Consider the following 23113-nt stretch of genomic DNA (forward strand, 5'->3'; position numbering starts at 1 on the left):
GCTCACCCTCTCTGGACCCCGAGATGCTGCCCTAAGAAGGCAAGAAGGAGACCAAGGGGGTGGGTAGTGCCACTGCGTTGCTGCCCCACAGTTCAGCACCACGGACAGGTCCCTGGCCTGCCTCCCTAAGGTGGGGCCAGCTGTCCCCCACAGGACCCTATTCTGGACTCCATCCACACTGGCTCTTCTTTTATCAGGAGGAGGGTGCAAGGGCTGGGTTTGTAGGTGATGTTCTAACTTCCCATCTGCCCCCACCTTCTGAGCCCCCCCAGAGGGGGAAGGGAAAGGGGGCTCCAGAGGGGTGGGACGCACCACCACCCCAGGGTTTCTAGTCTCTGGAAGAATGTGAGGTTTGGGAGGGCACTGCTGTATCCCAGTGTTTGGAATGGGCCTTGCTTACAGGTAGTGCTCACTATTTGTCCACTTTATGCTCATGTGCCACAACCCCTATAGGAGTCTAGACCCGCAACTGGAGTTTCTCTGTGGACCTAGAAGGCGTCTTCGCCAGTCAGTATGGATTCAGGGGGAGGATGGGGTGGGCGAGGGCGAGGTCCCTTCCTCCAGCTGGGACTTGGCAGCTCTTCAAAAATCCCAGAAACCAGGAATAGAATCTTGGCGACAACCAAATCCTGGAATTGAAGCTGAGAATCGTGTCAGTCAGCAAACCCAGATTACAGGCTGGCTTGGAGTCCAGTCTGCTGCCAGAACTGGGGACCCCAGGCAGACTAGGACTGGCTGCTGCTCTCTAGGAGCCCCCAATTTGATTTGGGAGGCTGACTTGAAAAATGGGACTTTGATCTTGGCTATGTTAAAGTCAATAATAATAATAGCAGCTGAAATTTACTCCTTCATGCCAGGCAGTTCTAAGCATTTTATATGTATTGACTATATTGACTCATCTATCCCTTCCAACTACCTCATATTATCCCCATCTGACCTGCAAAGAAACTGAGGCACAGAGAAGCTAAGCTACTTGCTCAAGGTCACCCAGCAAGGAACAGGCAAAAGACAACCCCAGGTTTGATTCCCTCCAGAACCCATGCTCTGACCATAGGACTTCACTGCTCGGATTCTGAAGTCAGTTGGTCCTGGGTTCGGATTCTGGCTCAGCTCTGGCTTGCTGACTGTGTGACCTTGAGTGACACACTGGCCTCTCTGAGCCCCAGTTTCCAGATCCGTAGAGTGGGAGGAATTGGTCCTTTCATGCCAAATGTCTAGGAGGGTTGTACTCACCCCTTCCTTCCTCTCCATCTTGTTTCAGGTCCAGGATGGGGGCCATGTCTGTCTGGGTCTCAGGCCTCCTGATTCTCCAGATGCTGCTCTTTGTGGCTGGGGAACAGGGTGAGTTGGCTTGTGGGTTGGGAGAGGTTGGGGTCTGGAGAATTGACAAGATGGGGCAGCTTTTTAACTTGAGAGCCTTCTCCTGCTGGTTCTCTGGCTTGGTCTGGAGAATAAAATGAGAATAGATGAAAAAAGTCTTTGAACAGTCAAAAGCGAACAAGACACCTGAGAGGTTATTTTTAGTCATTGCCAGCGGAGGCTAGAGTTTCCCGCCTCTCACTGTTTTGCTGAGATGAGCTGAAGAGAGAGAGAAAAAAAAGAGGGAGAGAGAATAGTATGAAGATTGATTAGTGATGCCTGCCATGGGTAGGACAATAGAAATAAAGGTCTGTGTGCCTCTCCCTGGCATCTCCCCAGTAGCGGTCAAAAGCCCAGACTTTAGCAATGCCTCCTGATTTGCTCTGTGGCCTTACGCAATTATAATGATGTCTCTGAGCCTCAATTTCCTCAACTCCCCCAAAAGAGGATGAGACATGGCTACCTCTGCAGATGGTTATGAAAATCAAATGAGCCGATTGCTATTTATAAAGTGCCTGTTATATAGAAGGTACTCCACAAACACTGTTTCTCTTCCAATGGCTGCCTATCACTTAACTTTTGGGGAAACCATGGCTCAGAGCAGAATAGTGACTTTCCCATGGACACATAGTGAGTCAGTGACACTGAGAGTTAAATCCCTGGCCTCCAGGGTCTGGACTTTGAGAGGAGGCAGAACTATGAAGGGATTCGACCCCATTACCCCTCTTCTGCTCACAGATTGGGTTGCAGGTCACAGATCTGTGTACGACATTGTGATGTTGTGTAGGCAACCTAACCTCTCTGGCCTCAGTCAGAGGGTCCTTGCTTCTCAGTCAGGCCCTCTCTCCACCTTCTCCACCACAGGCACACAGGACGCCACTGCTGCTGCCACTGCCGAGAAGGGGCTCCACATGCAGAAGGTGGGGTCTGGGTCGGTGCGGGCTGCGCTGGCAGAGCTGGTGGCCCTGCCCTGTCTCTTCACCCTGTGGCCACGGCCAGGTGCAGCCCGAGAAGCTCCTCGGATCAAGTGGACCAAGGTGCGGACTGCATCAGGCCAACGGCAGGACTTGCCCATCCTAGTGGCCAAGGACAACGTGGTTCGAGTGGCCAAGGGCTGGCAGGGACGCGTGTCACTACCTGCCTACCCCCGGCACCGGGTCAACGCCACGTTGCTACTGGGGCCACTGAGGGCCAGCGACTCCGGGCTCTACCGCTGCCAGGTGGTGAGGGGCATCGAGGATGAGCAGGACCTGGTGCCCCTGGAAGTGACGGGTCAGTTGGGGGAAGGGGAGGGGCCAAGGCTGGGATGGGGAAGCCCATCCACTGAATGTCACCTTAGAAATTACTCCCTGGGGAATTCCCTGGTGGTCCACTGGTTAGGACTCTGCAGTTTTACTGCCGAGGGCCCAGGTTGGATCCCTGGTCAAGGAGCTAAGATCCCACAAGCCAAAAAAAAAAGAAAGAAAAGAAAAGAAAAAAAAAGAAATCACTCCCTGAACAGCGATTTGCTTTCAGTTCTTCTGATGAAGTCAGGAACAAAGTCTCCATGGGTACGCCTCTCTCTTTAACATCTCTCTCTTTCTCTTTTAGCTAAGAGAGAGCAGCCTCTGGCTCAGTCTCTTATGGACCACGGCATTTCATAGGATTTCATAACCTTGTTTTAAGTCCATTTCATGGTTACCTACTTTCACATAAGGCAAAGGATATTGGCTTTCTATTTAATATAGGAATACAAATTTCCTTTTAAAATAAATATATGTTTTTAAAAAGTAAAGTTCTTTTTAAAAAGTGGATTGAAAATATAGATTAAGTAAATAAGTCATCAATGTAACCAATTCCTATATTAAATTGTTTCTGTTGAAATAGTCAGTGTAGTTTCTGTTTTCCTAACCAATCAAGATGAACAAGGCCAAAAAACAATTTTTTTAAAAATTATTAAACAAAGTCCTAGGACAGGGCATGGCACACAGAAGATGATCAATTGATATTTGACGAATGAATCAATGAAAGGATTTCTGGGGTTTTTTGGCTGCGTTTTGGGTCTTCATTGCTGCGCGTGGGCTCTCTCTAGTTGCAGTGAGCGGGGGTTACTCTTACTCTTAGTTGCGGTGTGCAGGCTTCTCATTGCAGTGGCCTCTCTTGTTGCAGAGCATGGGCTCCAGTAGTTGTGGCCATGGGCTCAGTAGTTGTGGCTCGCAGGCTCCAGAGCACAGGCTCAGTAGTTGTGGCGCACGGGCTTAGTTGCTCCAAGGCATGTGGGATCTTCCTGCACCAGGGCTTGAACCCGTGTCCCCTGCATTGGCAGGCGTATTCTTAACCACTGCACCGCCAGGGAAGCCCAATGAATGGATTGTTGTGTGGAGAATATCCTGTGGACTCCTACTGGGAAGTCAATTTCCCTTAACCTATGTTGGCCATGAGCAAAGTCCCTGCACCCTCTGTTCTGGGGCACAGTCTTTGCCCAGCCAACAGTGTCTCACTGCATATTTTATGGAGTCAACCAATCATCCCCTTTCCAAGGCATTGTTCTCAAAACTGATAAACCTCAAAGAAAACTGATAAGTCGTGAAAGAAGAGAATTCCACCTCTGGGTTTGGTTAGTTCGTTCATTCAGCCAAACATTTATTGAGTAGCTACCACATGCCAGCCTGGTGCTGGAGACACAGCCATGAGTGAGACACAGCTGCTGCCTTCTGGGAGCTCTCAGTTTGATAAAATGGAGCAAAATGTTTAACACCTTTGTTTTGCTCAGCCATTTCTCTCATCCCTGAATCAGAATTTGAGTCACAGTGAGCTTATTGATGCTTCATGTCCTGACTTACATGTCACCTCCTCCAGGAAGCCTTCAGTGACTCCATTTCTAAGCTGAGCAAGAACCACATTTGGGGGCTTCCCTGGTGGCGCAGTGGTTAAGAATCTGCCTGCCAATGCAGGGGACACGGGTTTGAGCCCTGGTCTGGGAAGATCCCACATGCCACGGAGCAACTAAGCCTGTGTGCTACAACTACTGAGCCTGTGCTCTAGACCCCACGTGCCACAACTACTGAAGCCTGTGCACCTAGAGCCCATGCTCCACAACGACAGAAGCCACTGCAATGAGAAGCCCGTGCACCGCAACGAAGAGTAGCCCCTGCTCGCCACGGCTAGAGAAAGCCCGCGTACAGCAACGAAGACCCAATGCAGCCATAAATAAATAAATACAATTTTTTTAAAAACCCACCACATTTGATCACCCATTGCTGCCTTTGCTTCCCCTCTGTATGCATGTACTTAATTTCTAAAAGGCAGAATCTCTCTCTCACTCTTCTCTATGCCTCCTGTCACCTCCAGAGCCTAACCCTAGGCGTGAAGAGTGCTATCTTTGGAGTCAGATCTTTCTGGATATAACTTCTGGCTCTCCCTTATACAGGTTATGTGGCCTTAGACCTGTCCCTCAACCTTTCTGAGCCTTAGTTTGCTCCTCTGGAAATGGGGATAATCATAGGGTTGTTGTAAGATTTCAATGAGATAATGCTTATAAATGCTTTTTACGTAGCAAATATTTAACAAATTCTAGCCCTTTATGGCCATTGCTATCATTTCCTCGTCTGTAAAATGGGAGCATATCTGTCTCACCCCCCCATCATCACCCTAGCACTATGCCTGTTGCTGAGTGAACAGACATGGTACAGGGCAGTGTAGGGCAGCAGGTCTGTTATTATCAGACTGGGGGGGGGGCATTCTGCAAGAGCGAGGTCTGTTCTTGAAGATTACAGCATACATCATCCTGGATATTTCCCCATAGGTGTTGTGTTCCACTACCGAGCAGCCCAGGATCGCTACTCGCTGACCTTCGCTGAGGCCCAGGACGCCTGCCGTCTCAACTCAGCCACCATTGCAGCCCCGCGGCACCTGCAGGCTGCCTTCGAGGATGGCTTTGACAACTGTGATGCCGGGTGGCTCTCTGACCGCACTGTTCGGTGAGGGGGTACACAGGGTAGGGAGATGGAGAGCTAGCCCCTGGAGAAAGATGGTCCTTGGGGGCCCCAGGAGCACACATCTGAGAGGGACCCCCACCTTGTCTTGTCAGGTATCCTATCACCCAGTCCCGTCCTGGTTGCTATGGTGACCGTAGCAGCCTTCCAGGGGTGAGGAACTATGGGAGGCGAGACCCACGGGAACTCTACGATGTGTATTGCTTTGCCCGTGAGCTGGGGGGTAAGTCTGGGGCTGGCAGAACACCCCCTTCCCTGAGCCCCATTACCCTCCCTAACCCCCATCCTTCCCTAAGTCCTTCCTAGCTCTCCTAAGTTTCATCCCTCTCTAAACCTGCAGCCATGATCTGAGCCCACCGGTTCCCTGAGCCTTCCTCCACTCCTTGAGCCCCTCTCCTCTGTGCCCCTTCCCTCTCTCTGAGCCTCTTCCCTCTCTGAAGCCTTGTCCCCTTCTCTGAGTCTCTCCCCCTTCCTGCCCCCCCTCCCTCTTCCTACTTCCCTCCTCACTGAGCCCCCCTCATCAAGGCCCTCCCTCTCTCTGAAGCTCAACTCGTTAAGGGGCCTGAGTTACCTCACTTGAAAAGGAAAGTGAAGCCCCCTCTTAGCACTGCATGAGAGGTAACGACAGTGATGTTCTGGCGATGGGGGCACGCAGCTGCGGCTGCTGCAACCCAGATCTAGCCAGATCAGGGCTATTTGGGGTGGGACCCCCTTCCCGGGCTCCGTGGGAGGGTTCTTGGGGTCCCTCTGACCTTCTCCCGCGCCTTCCCGCAGGCGAGGTCTTCTACGTAGGTCTGGCCCGCCGCCTGACACTGGCCGGCGCGCGTGCCCAGTGCCGCCGCCAGGGCGCTGTGCTGGCCTCGGTAGGACAGCTGCACCTGGCCTGGCATGAGGGCCTGGACCAGTGCGACCCGGGCTGGCTGGCCGACGGCAGCGTGCGCTATCCGATCCAGACGCCGCGCCGGCGCTGCGGGGGCCCAGTTCCGGGCGTGCGCACCGTCTATAGCTTCGCCAACCGCACCCGCTTTCCGGCGCCGAGAGAGCGCTACGACGCCTACTGCTTCCGAGGTGCGCGTGAGGCCACGCCCTTTGAGTGTGCGTCCCCGGGTGGCCACGCCCCAAGGGCCTGCACCTTGATACCGGCCGCGCCCCCGGGAGCTTGGCTTTCTAGTAGAGGTGGAGGCCAGGCAGGGGAGAGACACAAGAAAACTTGCTGCGCGGTGAGCCGCGCCCCCAGGGAAAGGTCGTACCCCTGAGACAAGCTTTCCGTAGGAGCCCCGCCTTAGAGGAGGACGAGCCCCAGAGAAGACCAAGCTCTGGGGGGAAGTCCTGTTTAGTGGGTGGGCTATGTCTCCTGAGATCTCTGAGAGACACGCCGCTGGATGGAGCAGTTCTCACCTGGAGCCTTGCCCATGAGCACCCACTGGGGAGGAAGTGATGCCTCAACTAGCCATGACCCCTGAGCAAGGCCACACCCCCAGGGATGGGACCAGGGATGGCCTTCACCCTTGGGGTGGGGCCACACCCTCAGAAGCTGCAAACCTCAAGTCCAAGGAGCTGAGTCTTATGTGTAAGCTGGGGGGGGAAAAAGAATCTCTTCATAGGAAGGCCATGCCCATGAGGCGCTTTCTCTTCCATGGGAGGAGCCACGGCCCAGGTCTGACCTGCCCCCCTGAGAGCTGGCCACTGCTCAGCTTCACCCACCAGCCAAGCTGTCTCTTGACCCTTTACTGTGACCAGTTGATTCTGACCTTGACAGTGGACCCCAGCCTGAACAGTGAGGATGATAACTTTGCGCCTCTGTCTCTCAGTCAGGGGGCATCCCAGAAACAACCCAGAGAGACAGAGGGGCTCAGAGAGACAGAGGTGCATAGAAGATCTCTGCTGTAGCATGCTGGAATGTGGGTAGACTTTAGGCAGAACTTCCCAGCCAGCCCCTGGGCCTAACACAGCCTCTTCTGCTTTCTCCCACAGCTCATCACCCTACATCACAACATGGAAACCCAGAGACTCCGTCGTCTGGGGATGAGGGGGAGATTCTGTCAGCAGAAGGGCCCCCCGCCCAAGAACTGGAGCCCAGCCTGGAGGAGGAGGAGGTGGTCACCCCAGACTTCCAGGAGCCTCTGGTGTCCAGTGGGGAAGAAGAGCCTCTGATCTTGGCAGAGAAGCAGGAGTCTCGAGAGACCCCCAGTCCTGCCACTGGGGGCCTCACACTAGCCTCAAGGCCTGCTCTGGAGGCTGAGGAGGTGTGGCTGAGCACGGTGTCCCCCGCCCCCGGCAACGTGGAGGCAGGCACTGCGGTGGGCAGGCACACAGAGGCAACCCCAGCCAGCCCCATGCCCAGGAGGAGGGGGCGCTTTAAAGGGTTGAACGGGCGCCACTTCCAGCAACAGGAACCCCAGCGAGGGCTGAAGGGCGCGCTCCAGGCCAGCGTCCAGCCCCCCACCCCAGAGGTTGCTGGGAATTACGTGGAGCCTCCCCTGGCCACAGGAGCCACTGACGCCTTGGGGAGTGGCCGGAGCCAAAGCCCCTGGGCTGTGCTGACCAATGAGGTGGATGTGCCTGGAGCTGGTGAGTGGGGTCCAAGGGGGAGATGGGACCTGCCTGGGGATGCAAGGGGGACAGGGGAGGAGGCTCCGAATCACAGTTGGGTCCCCTGGCCTCACCAAGCCTCAGAAGACCCCTCTTCCTCAGGCCTGGAGCCAAGGAGACGATCAGCAGAAGAAGCTGCTGAGAGATAATTATAATTACTGTTGGTATTGTTTCAGGTTCCCCTGGTGGCAGGAGCCCCCCAGAGCCCTGGCTGTGGCCCCCAACCATGGTCCCACCTATCACCCTTGGCCTGGAACTAGAGGAAGCCAAGGGCCCCAGTGTGAGGCCTGCCACCCCCGACCTGCCCTGGTCCTCCTCGGAGGCCACTGCCTTGGCTCCCAACCCCTTGAAGGGCCCCAGCACTGCCCGCTGGGAGCCTTCTCCCACAGTCATTTCTCCAGACCTCCCTGTCATGGCCATGCTTCGTGGCCACAAACTGTGGCTCCTGTCACACCCTACGCCCCTCCCCACCGATGCCAGTGAGGTAAAGGGGTATAATGAAGCCATGGCCGCTGCCCCACCCTCCCCTGCCTCAGAGATCGAGGCCAGCCCCCAGGATCCCTTCCATCCAGAAGTGTATTCCCTGCCCTCCTCCTCGGGCCTGATGGGACAAGGTGGAGAGGCCACATCCCTGACACTCAGCAGCCCTGGAGAAGGAAGTCCTACGGCTCCTTTGCGGGCAGCTACAGACACACGAGCTGGAGCGGGTCCTAACTCCTTCAGAGCAGACTTCGGAAAAACTGGGGGGACCAGCCCTACTGGGCTCAGCAAAGCTGAGCCCCCCAGATCCAACCCACAGGCTTCTGTGGATGGGAATGTGGTGGCAGCCGTCACTCCCACTGAGACGGCCACTGAGCCCATGGGAGCCAGAGGCGTCTTGGGGTCTGAGTCTGCGGTCTTCAACACAGCAGAGACCCCCACTTCCAGCTTGCAGGCCAACATGGATGAGGCACAGGGCATGTGGCGGTCACTGCACAGTGAAGGGCTAGACCCCCATTCCCCATCTGCGCCCTTGGGGGTCCCTAGGGTCTCCTTGATGCTCAAGGTCACCCCGCGTTCGGAGCCTTCGGCTGCTACAGATGGAGGAGCCACAGTGGCTCCCATGAATTCCATGGCCACACTAGACACCCGTGGTGCCGGTGGGAATTGGGAACCTGGATCCCACGTGGTTGAGGGAGCTGAAAGCCCCACCTTGAACCCTCAAATGGCTGTGGATACAAGTGTGGTGATGTCCCTCATGTCCCTGGACCTGGGGGACAAGGTTGGGGTCCTGGCCATGTCCACAATGGCCTCCTCAAACTCCCAACCCCATCCAGAGCCGGAGGGCCAGATGGTGACCCAGGGCACCCTGAGAGGCTTGGAGCCTCCCCGTGAGGGCAACCCCTCAGGGGAGCCCGCTCTTCCTCCTTGGACACCGACGGCAGCCAGCAAGGACAAGCCCATTTCAGTTTCCTCGGGGGAGCCTATAGTGCCGTGGGACTCCCCCAGCACCCTGCTGCCTGCCTCCCTGGGCCCAGAGGAGTTTGAGCTGGAGGTCCTGGCGGGGAGCCCAGGTGTGGAGAGCTTCTGGGCGGAGGCAGCAAGTGGAGAGGAGCCAGCCCTGCCAGGAGCCCCTGCAAATGGGAGTGCAGAGGAGGGTGAGTTGGAAGCTCGTGGTCTCATCCAGGTCACTGTGTTTGTGCTCAGGAACCAGGGGCTGGGTTAGGCCAGAGCTGGGAGGAAGGATTGTTCTTGGGTGCCTGGAAAGGTTTCTAGCAGGGGATGATGTTGAAGGCGGAAGGTCATTAGGCAGAGTTGCATTACAGAAAGCGTATTCCTGGCAGAGGCACTAGCCTGGGCAAAGGCCAGGAGGTGAAGCTGCGTTTGATGTGTTTTAGGCACAGCGAGTAATGAGGCAATGACGAGGTGTTGGGCGGAGTCTGGTTTTGGGGACGAGTACAGTCAGCAAATCATGTTCATGACCACTCTCAGCTGACAGTGTTGTGTGACGCTGGGGTCCTGCTTTCAGCGATGCCTCAGTCTGAGGAAGACAGAGCTGGTTACAGGCAACCCCCCTGGGGTGGGGCCGGAGGGAGGAGGCATGGCAGGGAGGCCTTCCTGGACAAGTGTTGAATCGTAGCTGGAATTCAGTGGTGCAAAACGTGGGGGGCCTCAAGCCACAGATAAAGTGGGTGCTGGGAAGTGGTGGGAGTGGTGGGCATCACCCCCATTTAGTAGACAGCAAACTGAGGCTCAGGGAGGTATGTCACTACCAGCTAGTCAGTGGTCAAACCTCAACTGGCACCCAAATCCACATGTGCCTTGGTTGCTCTATGCCCAGCGGAGTCCAGAGAAAGCCATCACCCTGTTCTCCTGGGGCCAGGTCTGCCCGTTATGGGCAGCCTGCAAATTCCAGCCCTTTAGTTTTTAGGTCCTGCCATATTGAGCTATTCTTTCGGTCAAGTGAGCGTTAAAAAAAAAAAACAAAAAACAAAGAAGAAGCAGCTAATTAAAAGGCACACTTTTTCCGAGTTGCAAAACACTCTTATTAACACGATTGGTTTTACAATCAATCAATAACACTTGCTCCTTTTTTTGAAGGCAAAGTGTCGTGGTGATGGAAACAGCGGATGCAGGGTTTTATCACCCACCCTGTCATCTCTGGGTTGTGTCTGGGGCTGCATCTTCTTTTCTTAGATGCCCAGGAGGCAGGTGGACCCTGGGCAGGGGCAGTTGCATCAATAAAGGCTTATGCTTATTGGTGACTGCCTTTGTGCTTGGGTTGGTCTGAGCACTTCACTGGAATCATCTTGGTTGATCTTTTTAATGTCCTTGAGGAACAAGTTCTAGTACGATCCTAACTTTACAGATGGGGATACTGAGGCACAGGGAAGTCAAGTGACTTGTGCAGAGTCATGCAGCTGGGGAGTGTCAAGGATAACGTTTGAATCCAGGCTGTCTGACAACAGTCTCTGTCTCAATCACTGGGCTCTAAGATGTTTATTTCATTGACATAAAACAAAATAAAACGCCCTGAGGTCTTGGGGAGGGGGTAAGCTTGCCCAAGGCCAAAGGAACTAGAGGAGGAATGGTCAGGTGGGAGGGAAACCACGAAGAAGTGTGCTAAGGAAAGTGTGTTGAGAGGAACCCCCAGGGCCACGGCTGGATCTGTCTTGGACTTTGTTGGTTTTTCAGCTCCAGACTCAAGCCATGGGCAGCCGGGGTGGAGGGAGGCAGCCAGTGCTGGGGGAGACCTGGGCGCCTACTCACCTACTGCTTGCAGCAGAAATGCTAATGAAGCCAAAAATAAATGCAGCACCAGCAAGCGACTGAGTCACCGCCAGTCCGTGGGCAGGTGTCAGCAGCTTGGGGCACCTGGTGGGGCTTACACGTCCTGGCGCCTGGCAGCCCCACGCATGTGCCCGCACGTGCCAGGGTGGCACCAGGCACAGAAATAGCCACCGGCCTCTCTGGCCATCCGTGGTGGTACACGCCACTGCCCCAGGGACCGGCTTCAGTCACTGCGGGCAGGCCAGCAGCTACCTTTATGCAGTTAGCAAGCAACTGTTGAGTGCTTGCTGTATTCCAGGCACCATGTTGAGACCGAGTCCCTTGTCCTCTGGCAGCTGACATTCTAGAACAATGCTCTAGAACTTTCCCAGTGATGGAAATGTTCTCGAGCTACGCAGTCTAATACAATAGCAACAAGCCATTGGTGGCTACTGAGCCCTTGAAATGTGGCTAGTGTGACTGAGGAACTGCGTTTTAACTTTTATTCCATTTTAATTAATTTAAACTTAAATAGCTGTGCGTGGCTGCCATGTGGAACATCACTGCTCTGGGGGGAGGCATGGATAAGAAATGATGGTCCTAATAAATTATATTGGAGGTTAGAAAGTAATAAAGACAAAAGAGAAAAGTAAAACAAGGGATGAGGGATGCCAGTGGGTGGGTTTTGGTTTTGGAAGGGGGGTTAGGATGAATTTTAGCAAGCCTGAAGGAGGTGAGAGAGGAGCCATGCAGAGATCTAGGGGAAAAGCAGTTCAGGCAGACGGAATAGCTTGTGCAAAGGCCCTGAGGCAGGACCGTGTTTGGTGTGTAGGAGGAACAGCAGGGTCAGTGTGGCTGGAGCGGAGTAAGTGAAGGAGGGAGAGGAGGATCAGGCAGGGAGATATTGGGGAAGATTGCACCGGGCCCTGTGGGCTGAGGTAAGGATTTTGGCTTTTCCTATGAGGGCAATGGGGAGCCATGGAGGAGTCTAGGCAGAGGAGGGACATGACCTGACTCAGGTTTACATGGCCTCCCTCTGGCAGCTGTGGGGAGAACAACCTGTTAAGGGTGAGGGCGGAGTCCAGAAGATCAGGGAGGAGGTGACTGCTTGTCATCATCTCAGTTTCTTGTGGGCCTCCAGACCAGGACAAAACAGAAACAAATTCTACGTTATAGGGCCTGGAGAGAGGGCCTTAAATGGCTTCCAGATCCCCGTAGGCCAGTCTTGGCTCTTGTAGTGTCCTGCTGAGTGGCTTTGAGCTAGACCCTGCCCTCCTCTGGGTCTCATTTCTGGTATCTTGCAGTGGAAGACTTGACACTGTCCTGACAAGGGATAGGGGTCATCTGGGGTACATGGGGGTTCTTGCTCTGCCCCTCCAAGACTCCAGGGTGGTCCAGAGACCACTCACCAAGGCCTCTGAGGCCCTGAGATGGGGAGGGGTGACCCTCCTGCCTCCAGAGAACCCGATCCGTGTTAAGCAATGTTGAGACCCCTCAAGAGGCCCCAGGCTGATATACAGAGAGCCAGTCATGGCATTACGGTCAGGACTGGGAGAGCAGGATGAGCTACTTTTTTTTTTTTTTTTTTTGCGGTATGCGGGCCTCTCACTGTTGTGGCCTCTCCCGTTGCGGAGCACAGGCTCTGGACACGGAGGCTCAGCGGCCATGGCTCACGGGCCCAGTTGCTCCACAGCATGTGGGATCTTCCCGGTCCGGGGCACGAACCCGTGTCCCCTGCATCGGCAGGTGGACTCTCAACCACTGCGCCACCACAGAAGCCCAGGATGAGCTATTTTTATTTTCATTTTGTAAATGAGGCAACTGAAATTCACAGAAGTAATTTGCCCAGGGTTCCCTAGTGAGTGGCAGAGGCAGGAATTGAACCAGCCTCTCTGACTGCACAGCCTATGGTTATTACTGCTATAATCCACCACTTCTCCACACTGTAACCACTGAGGTTGCATCAGAAGAGGTTGAGCCACAAGGACGAAGGAAGTGATCATTCCCACTGGTCCCAGTGCCGTTCATACCCCATCTAGAACCTATGTCCACTTCTTTGCTCCAAAGTATGAGAAGCACAATGACCAGTTGGGTATTTCTAGAAAAATGGGGATAAGTCAAGGAGGGCACTTAAACCATGTTCTATGAGAAGACTTCCTAAGAGAAGCTGCAGGAATCCCATTCTAGTTCAGTCCAAGGAAGGACTTTGCCATAGCCAGGGCATCCCACAGGTGCTTTGGCCAGTTCCTGGAAAGAGTAAGCTCATCACAGGGACATGTGAGAGGAAGTTGGCAATCAATTATTGGGAAGTTATAGAGGGGACTCCACAGAGAGGGGTGGAACGAGAGGGCCTTTAGGGGTCTGAGGTCTGGATTCCCTGGGAGGCAGACTTGGTGGTCTGACTCCTTCCCGTACTCCTGTCCATCCTGCAGTTCCCTCGGATCCCTGTGAGAACAACCCTTGCCTGCATGGGGGCACGTGTAAAGCCAATGGCACCATGTATGGCTGTAGCTGTGACCAGGGCTTTGCTGGAGAGAACTGTGAGATCGGTGAGTACGCCAGACTCAGGATCTGAACACAGACTTGTCTGACTCAGAGCCCTGGGGTCTATCCCAGCAGCCATCCCCATGAGGATCAGGGATCACAAAATGCTGGCTTCAGATGCTCCCTTCCCCTCCCTCACTCCTTGGTTCCAGTAAATCAGCCTCAGCAACAACCATCTGAGGTTTTATCCTCAGGGCTGAGGCTCTGGTGTGCTGCCTCCCATTACTACCAGGCAGGGGTGGGGAAGGGGAAGACAAAAGGATGGTAAGGCTCATACTCCCACCGGCAAAGGGCCCCAGGGGATCGCCTACCCTCTCCTGGGTAGGCAGGGGTATAGGCACCACCACCAGAACTGTTGGAAGCTAGCTCCAAAGCCCAACACAAGACATATGAAAAATTATGAAATTATAACAATAATTATAAATGATATAATTTCTTGAGCTCTTCCATTGACTCTACTCACAACCACTGCTGTGGAGGTGCTATTGTTATCACCACTTTGCAAAAAAAAAGAAACTGAGTCTCAGAGAGGGCAAGTGACTTGCCTGGCATCGTACATGCTTCAGGCACTATCTACACAGGGATTGGGAGAAGAGGTGCTCAACTGATTGCTCCCTGTACCTACAAACAACTTCGTGATTCTGTGCAAATCCTTATAAGTGCTCTACATTCTGAAGACCCTTCAGCTTCGACATTCTATGTGTCTGTTTGCCAGACCCACCTTCACTGTTCTGGAGTCAGGGGGAACGTCCTGCACACTCTGGCTTTCAGCCAGCCCAGTGGCATCTCCTCTCATTGATGCTAATTCACATCAGTTGTGTGAGGTTCCACCCCCTTGACCTCCAGAGTCATTGGGCCATCAGTGCAGACCACCGCTGTTGTACTCAGGTCTGGGATAGATGGTAGGGTCATGAACGCATCTTCTGCCTGGTTCTCCATGGGGACTGGGAGCCACAGGGAGGCTGACCTCTGACTCAGCCCCACCTTCCCCTCCAGATATAGATGACTGCCTCTCCAGCCCCTGTGAGAATGGAGGCACCTGCATCGACGAGGTCAACGCCTTCGTCTGCCTTTGCCTCCCCAGCTATGGGGGCAGCCTCTGTGAGAAAGGTGAGTCTCTGCCGAGACCCCAGAAACAGTTCCAGGAGCAGGGTTGGGTGCTGGACCACAAGCTTCCCACACATGGAGCTCCAGGTCTCTGCCTCTGGTTCCATGGCCGTGAGTCAGACAGGCAGGAGGCGAATAATTTTCTTGAGATAAAATTCACATAACATAGAGTTAACCTTTTTAGAGTGTACAATTCAGTGGCATTCAGTACATTCACAGTGTTGTACAACCACCACCTCTAGCTAGTTCCAAGACATTTTCATCAGCCCCAAAGGAAATCCTGTCCCCGTTAGCCATCACTCCCCATTCCTCCCCTCCAGCCCCTGGCAACCACTAATCTACTTTCTGTCTCTATGGATTTGCCTATTTTATATGTTTCATATAAATGTAGTCATACGCTCTGTGTCTTTTTGTATCTGCCTTCTTTCACTCAGCCTGATGTTTTTCAGGGTTCATCCACGCTGTAGGACGTGTCAGTGCTTCATTCCTTTTTATGGCTGAATCGTATTCCATTGGATGGTCCACATTTTGTTTATCCGTTCATCACTTGATGGACCTTTGAGTTGTCTCCCCCTTGTGGCTAATGTGAATAGTGCGGCTATGAATGTTCATGTACACGTTTTTGTTTCAATACCTGTTTTCCATTCTTTTTGATTTTCCCCCCATTCTTTTTGGTGTACCCAGGAATAGAACGGCTGGGTCATATGGTAATTCTGTGTTTAACTTTTTGAGAAGCTGCCAGACTGTTTTCCACAGGGGCTACACCATTTTACATTCCCCCCAGCAACGCAAGATGGTTCCAATTTCTCCATATCCTTGCCAGCGCTTATTATTTTCCTTTTAAAAAAAAATTATAGCCATCCTAGTGGGTATGAGGTGGTATCCCATTGTGATTCTGATTCGTTTTTCCTAAAGATTCACGTTGTTGACCATCTTTTCATGTGCTTGTAGGCCATTTGTATATCTTTTTGGGAGAAATGTCTATTTGTGTTTTTTCCCAGGAGGGAAATTTTAGGCCTTCCTGAGACCATTTCCTGAGGTCCCAGGATGTGGCCAGATCAGAGAATGAGATATTAGAGTTGGAATAAGAGTGAATGGGTGTAATGGTCTTCCAGTTGAATCTCTTCCTGCAACAGAGAAAAGAAGTGAATATGGGAGGAGGGAGGTGAAAAGGTGGGGGGACAGAGTGGGGGCTGGGGGATGGGCCCAGGGAGAGGGTTGATTTCGCCCCACAGTGACCTTGGATTGGGGCCTCTCTCTGGTGGGCTGGTGTGCTCACGGCTGGCAAGGCAGGCCTCGGCTTGAGGCCAGCCCCCTTCATGCTCCCTTTCCACCTCCCAGACACAGAGGGCTGTGACCATGGCTGGCACAAGTTTCAGGGCCACTGCTACCGCTACTTCGCCCATCGGCGGGCATGGGAGGATGCCGAGAGGGACTGCCGCCGTCGAGCCGGCCACCTGACCAGCATCCACTCATCCGAAGAACACGGCTTCATTAACAGTAGGGACTCTGGGGTGGGCAGGGGTGGCCTTTACAGTCCCTTTGTCAGGGGGTCCCCCCCGGGTCCTGAAGACGCTACCTTTCTGAAACTATGTTCATTAATGCAAGCCCTGACCACTTATTAATTCAAGTGTCTATTTATTCACTTGTCAGTTCATTCATTCACTTCATTCATTCTCTGACTATTTACGGAGCACCTGCTATGTGCCAGGCACTGTTCCAGGCACAGAGACACACATTGTCCTGTCCTTAGGGAGTGACGTTCTTGACGAGGATATAGTCAAACAAGTAAATATCTAATTAAATAAGTCTATCCTAAAATTTAGCTGGTTCTCAGGGCACTGATGACAGTTAAAACAGGGCCAGGGGACAGAGGGTGATGGAGAAGCATCTGTGGTGCGGGGGATGAAATGAGGAAGGAGCAGAGATTTAGAGAAAGAGGGGTGTCCCATAAATTAAATCCGGCATTTATTGATTTACTCATTATTCCTTCTACCCTTTTTCATCCATTTATTTATTCACATTTTCCCCATCCCATCCCCTGTTAATTCTTTAATTTGTTCATTCCCTGGTTCACTGGCTTTTTTCCTCTATGTAATCAAACACACATGCATCCAGCTGCTTCCTCCTCAGTGACTGATTGGCTCATTTAGATTCACCTGCCTGCCCTGTCAGCCTTGCTCGCTGGCTCTCTTAGCCCCTGCTCTCTCATTTCTGCAAAGATCTGACTTGTTTTTATCGTTTTCTCTGGCCTTTTGTTTAAGCCACAAATTGTGACAAGGCCAGGAGCCTAATTCCAGCCCTTTCCCTGCCCCAACCCCACTCCCCAAGTATGAGGCCAGCCAGAGCCTCAGCCTGCTAGGAAATGGGGGGATGTGGCCTCCAGCCCATGCCCCCCAGGCTGGCAGAGGGGCTGGGGTCCTCCCCTCCAGCTCAAACCCAAAACTGGGGGAGGGGCTCTGGGTACCCCCCCCCTCCATTCTCATCTTCATCCACTTCCCCTTTCAGCCCACCTTCAGGCTGGGGAGGGGGCTGAGTCTCCCCTCCCACACCCCCCACCTGGCCTCCAGCCAGCAACCTAGGCTGGGGGAGGTGCAAGTACCCAGCCCTCACGACACCCCACACCCCACAGGTTTTGGGCGTGAAAACACGTGGATCGGCCTAAACGACAGGATCGTGGAGAGGGATTTCCAGTGGACGGACAACACGGGGCTGGTGAGTGGTGGCAGCCTGGGGGCCTGGGTCCCTGCAGTCAGACTGTTGACTTGAGCCCTGCCTAGAATGGAGAGTTCTGGGTAAGCTGCAATGACCCGGCCCTCTGACTTCACTTTAGTAAATCTTATATTATATCTTTTTCACCACAATTAGAAAAGAAATCCACCTCCTCTCCTCTGCCGTGAGAACTGGCCCCGGCCCACTCTCTGACTACACTTGAACTGGATCAAGCAGCCCCAGCCCTCCTGGCCTCTGTTCTGTTCCTAAGACAGGACAAGCTCAGTCCTGCCTCAGGGCCTTTGCATTAGCTATTCCCTCTGCTTAGAACTCTGTTCCCTGCCTGCGTTGTTCTTATCCTTGAGTCTTCCTTCAGCTCTCCTGTTGCCTCCTCAGGGAAGCTCTCCTGGACTTCCAGTCTGAGGTCACCTTTTTGTTCAACTATTTATCTAACAATGAGTGACCCATGTGGAAAACAGACTGTCAGGGAGTGAGCCGGGGCAGGAGGACCAGGGAAGAGGGCACCACAGCCTCGCAGCTAGAGGAGGGTTGACTTGGACTGTAGTGGCAGCCACCCTCAGGGCAGGCAGAACAGTGCTCATTGTAGAGATGGAAACACTGAGTCCCTAAGAGTTTGAGTAGTCTGGCCAGGGGAATCCCACAGTACCAGTGCCAGAGCCTGGGACAGGCTGCATGTCCCCTGAGCACCCCCTGCTCCCCATTCTTACAGCAATATGAGAACTGGAGGGAGAACCAGCCTGACAATTTCTTCGCGGGGGGGGAGGACTGTGTGGTGATGGTGTCACATGAGAGTGGGCACTGGAATGATGTCCCCTGCAACTACAACCTCCCCTATGTCTGTAAGAAGGGCACAGGTATGCTGCTACTCTCCCTCCCACCCCGTCTCCCCCAACCTTCCCTCCTGCCTGTCACTGGTTCGTTGTTTTATTTAAGTTTGTAAATGTAGGAGTCAGTCCAGCCCAGTTTTCACTCTTTAGAACTATGTGAGGGTACCCATTTTTCCCCCACCCTTGCCAACTCTGTGTTACCAAACTTTTTGTTCTTTGTTCATCTAAGTCCTGAAAAACAGTATCTCATTGTTATCATAGTTTGCACGTCTTCGAGGATGAGAATAACCAGCTCTTCATATGTTGATAAGCTGTTTATATGTATTTGATTTCCTGTGACCTACCAGTTCATTTCCTTTGCCTAATTTTCTATCGGTTCATTGGTCTTATTGATTTGTAAGAGCTCTTTACATATTAAGGAAACATATATATGTATAGGTATATTCTCAAGTCCACCTTTCTTATACTTTTCTTCATTCTTGCTTCTGTTTCTTTGCCAATTTTCATATCCTTTTTTCCATTCATTTGCTCAGATTATTCTTGCCTCCCATCTCCTTCATTCCCATCATGCACAAGAATTAGGGGGTGGGATGTGTCCAGGAGGTTCCTGCCCCTCAGCATCTCCTGGTTTGGGTGGAGGAGACATTCACTTCTAGCCCTTTGAGGTCACAGCTGGGCAAAAGGTGGGACCTGTTGAGGGTTCATCTCAACAAGAGATGAAACCAGTTCAGCCCCAGTCCCATCCACTTCTTTAACTGGAGGTTCCTCTGTCCCCAGTGCTGTGTGGTCCCCCTCCAGCAGTGGAGAACGCCTTGCCCATCGGTGCCCGCAAGGCCAAGTATAATGTCCACGCCACTGTACGCTACCAGTGCGACGAAGGATTTGCCCAGCACCATGTGGCCATCATCCGATGCCGGAGCAATGGCAAATGGGACCGGCCCCAAATCGTCTGCACCAAACGTAAGTGGCTTCCGCCAGACACCCCAACAAAAGTTTCCAGCTACTTGTAGTCTCCAGTTAAGCATCTCATGACTACACACATTGATCTGGTTGAATGTCTGCCTGATAATATGGCCTTGCAGATAAGTGAGAACTTACTAGCTTGCCTGGTGTTCCCTCCATTTCCCCCTCCCCCGAGGAAGCCTGTTCCATCAGGCCACCCACCTCTCATCAGCTTTTGCCACGTCCCTGTCGTCCCTCACTTCCCCGCAGCCAGACGATCCCATCGGATGCGGCGACACCATCACCACCACCAACACCACCACCAGCATCACCACCACAAATCGCGCAAGGAGCGCAGAAAACACAAGAAACACCCAGCAGAGGACTGGGAGAAGGAAGAAGGGAATTTCTGCTGAAGAACCAGGCAAAAGAAAGCACAATCCCCTTCCCACACCTCCCCTGGAGCCTTCACCTGGGGAGGCAGAGCCCAGAGAGAAACAAGAGGGTCCGGAAGCCCCTGAGTCCCAAACTGCATCCCCCCATACATAACCATTTGTAAAAAGCTCCTCTCTCCTTTTTCTTACATATACAAGGTCCTCTTGGCAGGTGTAGCCATGTGTCTGAAAAGTCAGTTCTAGTCAGGCTGAACTCTGGGCGCATCTCTCAGAGGAGGGAAGCACAATCAGCAAAGATTATTCTTTGCACTGGTTTAGTCTTTTGTTGGCAAGGCTGACTGCCAGTTGTGGAAATAAGGCTGTGATAAGGGTGCAAGAATGTGTGTTTGGATTCGCACTAAGGAATTGCTTTTACCACCAGAGGTTCAGATTTAGTAAACTGTCGGATGTCCTAAATGCAGGCTGAAGCCTATAGTGAAGGTCACTGGCTTTGGGAGTAGAAAATTACATGGACGCACACGGCTTGAACTTGATGACAGCTCTTCCTTCACCTTGGACTTCAGCCTAAGTCAGTCCTCAGTCTTGGTGGATGAACTGAGTGTGGAATTCCTATGTATTGAATTTTAGGAATGTTTTTAGAACAACGTCCCTCCGTGCCCTCAGAGTTAGGGGTCAGAATAGTCAGAGGAATTTGTGGGCAATGAGGGGAAGCTGTATTGCTTGCCCTCTCAGGTCTAGTCCAGTGCTGAGATTTGGTGGTTCTGCATGTGTGGTGAATTTTATACACACACACACACACACACACACAGATGAGAGGATGTTTAGGGCTCAACGAACCCAGATTTCTTCCCCCTCCATCTCTCAGGGAGACAAAGAACCTCCTTCCTGGGCCAAGGAGGTGCCAAGTTTTCTAGCTCGTTGCCCATATCCATCCCTCAAGCAGACATTGGTAGTGCCCCTGCCATGGGTCCCACCCCTACCCCTACTCTATTCCTGTCTCCTCCATTCATCGCCTGGTGGACTAGAAATGCTTAAAACTTGAAGTAGTGACATCTACCTACGGTCATGTAGAGAGATGTGCAGTGTTAAAACTGAAACACACACACACACACATTTTTCTCTTAGTTTTTTAATTTTTTAAGCAGTAAAGAACTCACCTTGCCTTCCTCCCCAGAATCTGAAACCTGTAAAAACTTGCCCCAAGCCGGAAGTCGGGATTCAGCTTCCTGATCTCTGGCAGGAAAGAGCCACAGCTTTTCCTCCGTGTCCTTTGTCCACTCTCAGCCTCTCTAGTCTGGGTAACATCTGTGGATTAGTGTTAAAAACCACAGTGGAGAATGGCCCTCTGCAGGAAAGAAAAATAAGCAAATATACAGTCCATCTAAGGGTTCAGTAGAGAAAGAAATGTGTTGGCTTAGCCTATATCCCTCCTGGGAAGTACTAATCATAATTGACAACTATGGAGTAGGTACCATGCTAAGGACTTACACTGCCTCCATGAATCTTCTCAACAGCCCAGTGACTTAGGAACCATTACTTTCCCATTTTACACAAGACAAAACTGAGGCTCAGATAAGAGAAAGGCACTGGCTTGCAAGACAGGAATAAGGATTCAGTCCTGCCTCTGGCTGACTCCTAACCCTGCTCTCTATTTTGGGGGGAAGGAATTGAAACATAATCATGCTCTAACACACAGGAAGATTTAGGAAAAGATTGAGAAGTGCAAACTAGACCTGCATCCTTGACCATGGTCTTTAGTGTCCCCTGCTATAGACATTATCTACTGTCCCATGTTACGGTTATTGTTGAGAAAACCCAGGGATATAGGTTTGCCTTCTAGGTTTGATAATTCCTTTTGGTTTAAGAAATATAAAAACAATAACACATCTTCAGTCATCCATGTCACAAAAGAATTTTCCTTTGTTTGGAGTGGGGGGCTCTGGGGATGCAACTTTTTTGGGGGTGTCTTGGTTTATGCTCCTTACCCTTGACCACCTCAGCCCCTCGCCCTGCCCCCACCCCAGCTCCGTGGTGGGAGGGGGCTCTGATATTTTCTAAGGTGGGTGGTTTGTCTCTTGGTCTTTCCCTTTGAGATGTGCGTGTGTGTTTGAGTGTGCCGCGTGTGTGGCATGCGTGTGAGTGTGTGTGCGCGTGAACAGCTTTGGATTCTGTTGGTTATGCTGTCAGCTGCAGTGTTCCGTGGGTCTGTGGTATCTGACACTATGGACATTAATGTACTCCTTGGACATTTTAATAAAATTTTTTAACAGTTCAACCTGCCTCCTGACACCTTCCTTCATTCATTTACTCAGCAAGGACTTACTGGACAGCTGTTATATGCCGTGTACTGTGCTGGGTGCTGGGGAGATAGTGGTGGGCAGAACAGATGTGACCCCTGGGAGGTGGTCAGGGGAGGCTTCTTAGAGGAGGTGAATGGAATCTAAAGGATGAATAGCATTAACTAGACAAAGAAGGGAAGAAAGGAAGAGAGTTTCAGGCAGAGGGAAGAGTAAAAGTGAAAATCTTCTTGCAGAAGGGAACATGGTTCATTTGAGAAACAGCAAAGAGTCCATAGCGGCTGGAGCGGAGTGACAGAGGTAGACAGTGGAGGGAGATGAGGTCAGAGAGACAGAGGATGGATCACTCAGGGCAATATGGGCTGTAATGAGAAGTTTGGGTTTTATTCTAAAGCAATAGTGGCAACAAACAACATAAACAAGGACAAAAGGTGAATACCAAGCTTGGAAACAATTCTTCAAATCAGAGATAAAGGAATTTTGCCTTAATATATAAAGAGCTCCTACAAATCAATACGAAAAACCCCAATAATCCAATAGCCAAATGGGCACAGGATATGAACGAAAAGCTCAAAGAAAAGGAAATACAGATGGCTCTTAAACTACAACATATGCTCAACAAAATAATACACAATTTTCAGATCACCAAGATACACAAATAAGGACATATAAATAAAAGGAAATAAACGAATAAATCTCACAGGAGAGGGGCCTTGCATATTTCAATGATGACAATGTACCTGAACTGAGAATGATTTATGATTTACTCAACTTCCTGCATCTAAAGTCAAAGTGGAGGATAGTCAGCTTCATATAACAGGTGAATTGCAAGTGACAACCACAATGAGATATTATTTTTCACCTATCAGGTTGGCTAAGGTAACAAGTGATAACACATGATGCTACTGAGGACATATGGAAATAGGTAGGTACATCTGTTACTGATGGGCTATAAATTGGCCTCACCTCTAAGAAGAGTTGGAGATCACTAACAAAACGGCAAGTTTTGACCCCTTGATCAAACAATTCCTGCTATCATCCTCCAGTTATACTTGCACTTATGTGATGACCATGGTACTTATTACTAACAGCAA

The 23113-nt window shown here is 51.9% G+C and overlaps 1 protein-coding gene across 1 annotated transcript; it reads left to right on the top strand.

Annotated features, from left to right (window-relative positions):
• The first annotated feature begins 1234 nt into the window (after nt 1–1234).
• Nucleotides 1235–21997, top strand: NCAN (neurocan). Its single transcript, XM_027084802.1, has 15 exons — nt 1235–1341; nt 2224–2631; nt 5144–5318; nt 5429–5556; nt 6108–6401; nt 7308–7904; nt 8102–8569; nt 8630–9562; nt 13607–13723; nt 14715–14828; nt 16167–16325; nt 17458–17540; nt 18268–18412; nt 19163–19345; nt 19598–21997. Exons 1-15 carry the CDS (start codon nt 1269–1271, stop codon nt 19741–19743), a joined length of 4023 nt encoding a protein of 1340 aa, XP_026940603.1. The 5' UTR covers nt 1235–1268; the 3' UTR covers nt 19744–21997.
• Nucleotides 21998–23113: the final 1116 nt, after the last annotated feature.

The sequence above is a fragment of the Aethalodelphis obliquidens genome, unplaced genomic scaffold (genome assembly GCF_003676395.1).
Source record: "Aethalodelphis obliquidens isolate GAN/ISIS:26980383/991018 unplaced genomic scaffold, ASM367639v1 scaffold53, whole genome shotgun sequence".
NCBI classification, from domain to species: domain Eukaryota; kingdom Metazoa; phylum Chordata; class Mammalia; order Artiodactyla; family Delphinidae; genus Aethalodelphis; species Aethalodelphis obliquidens.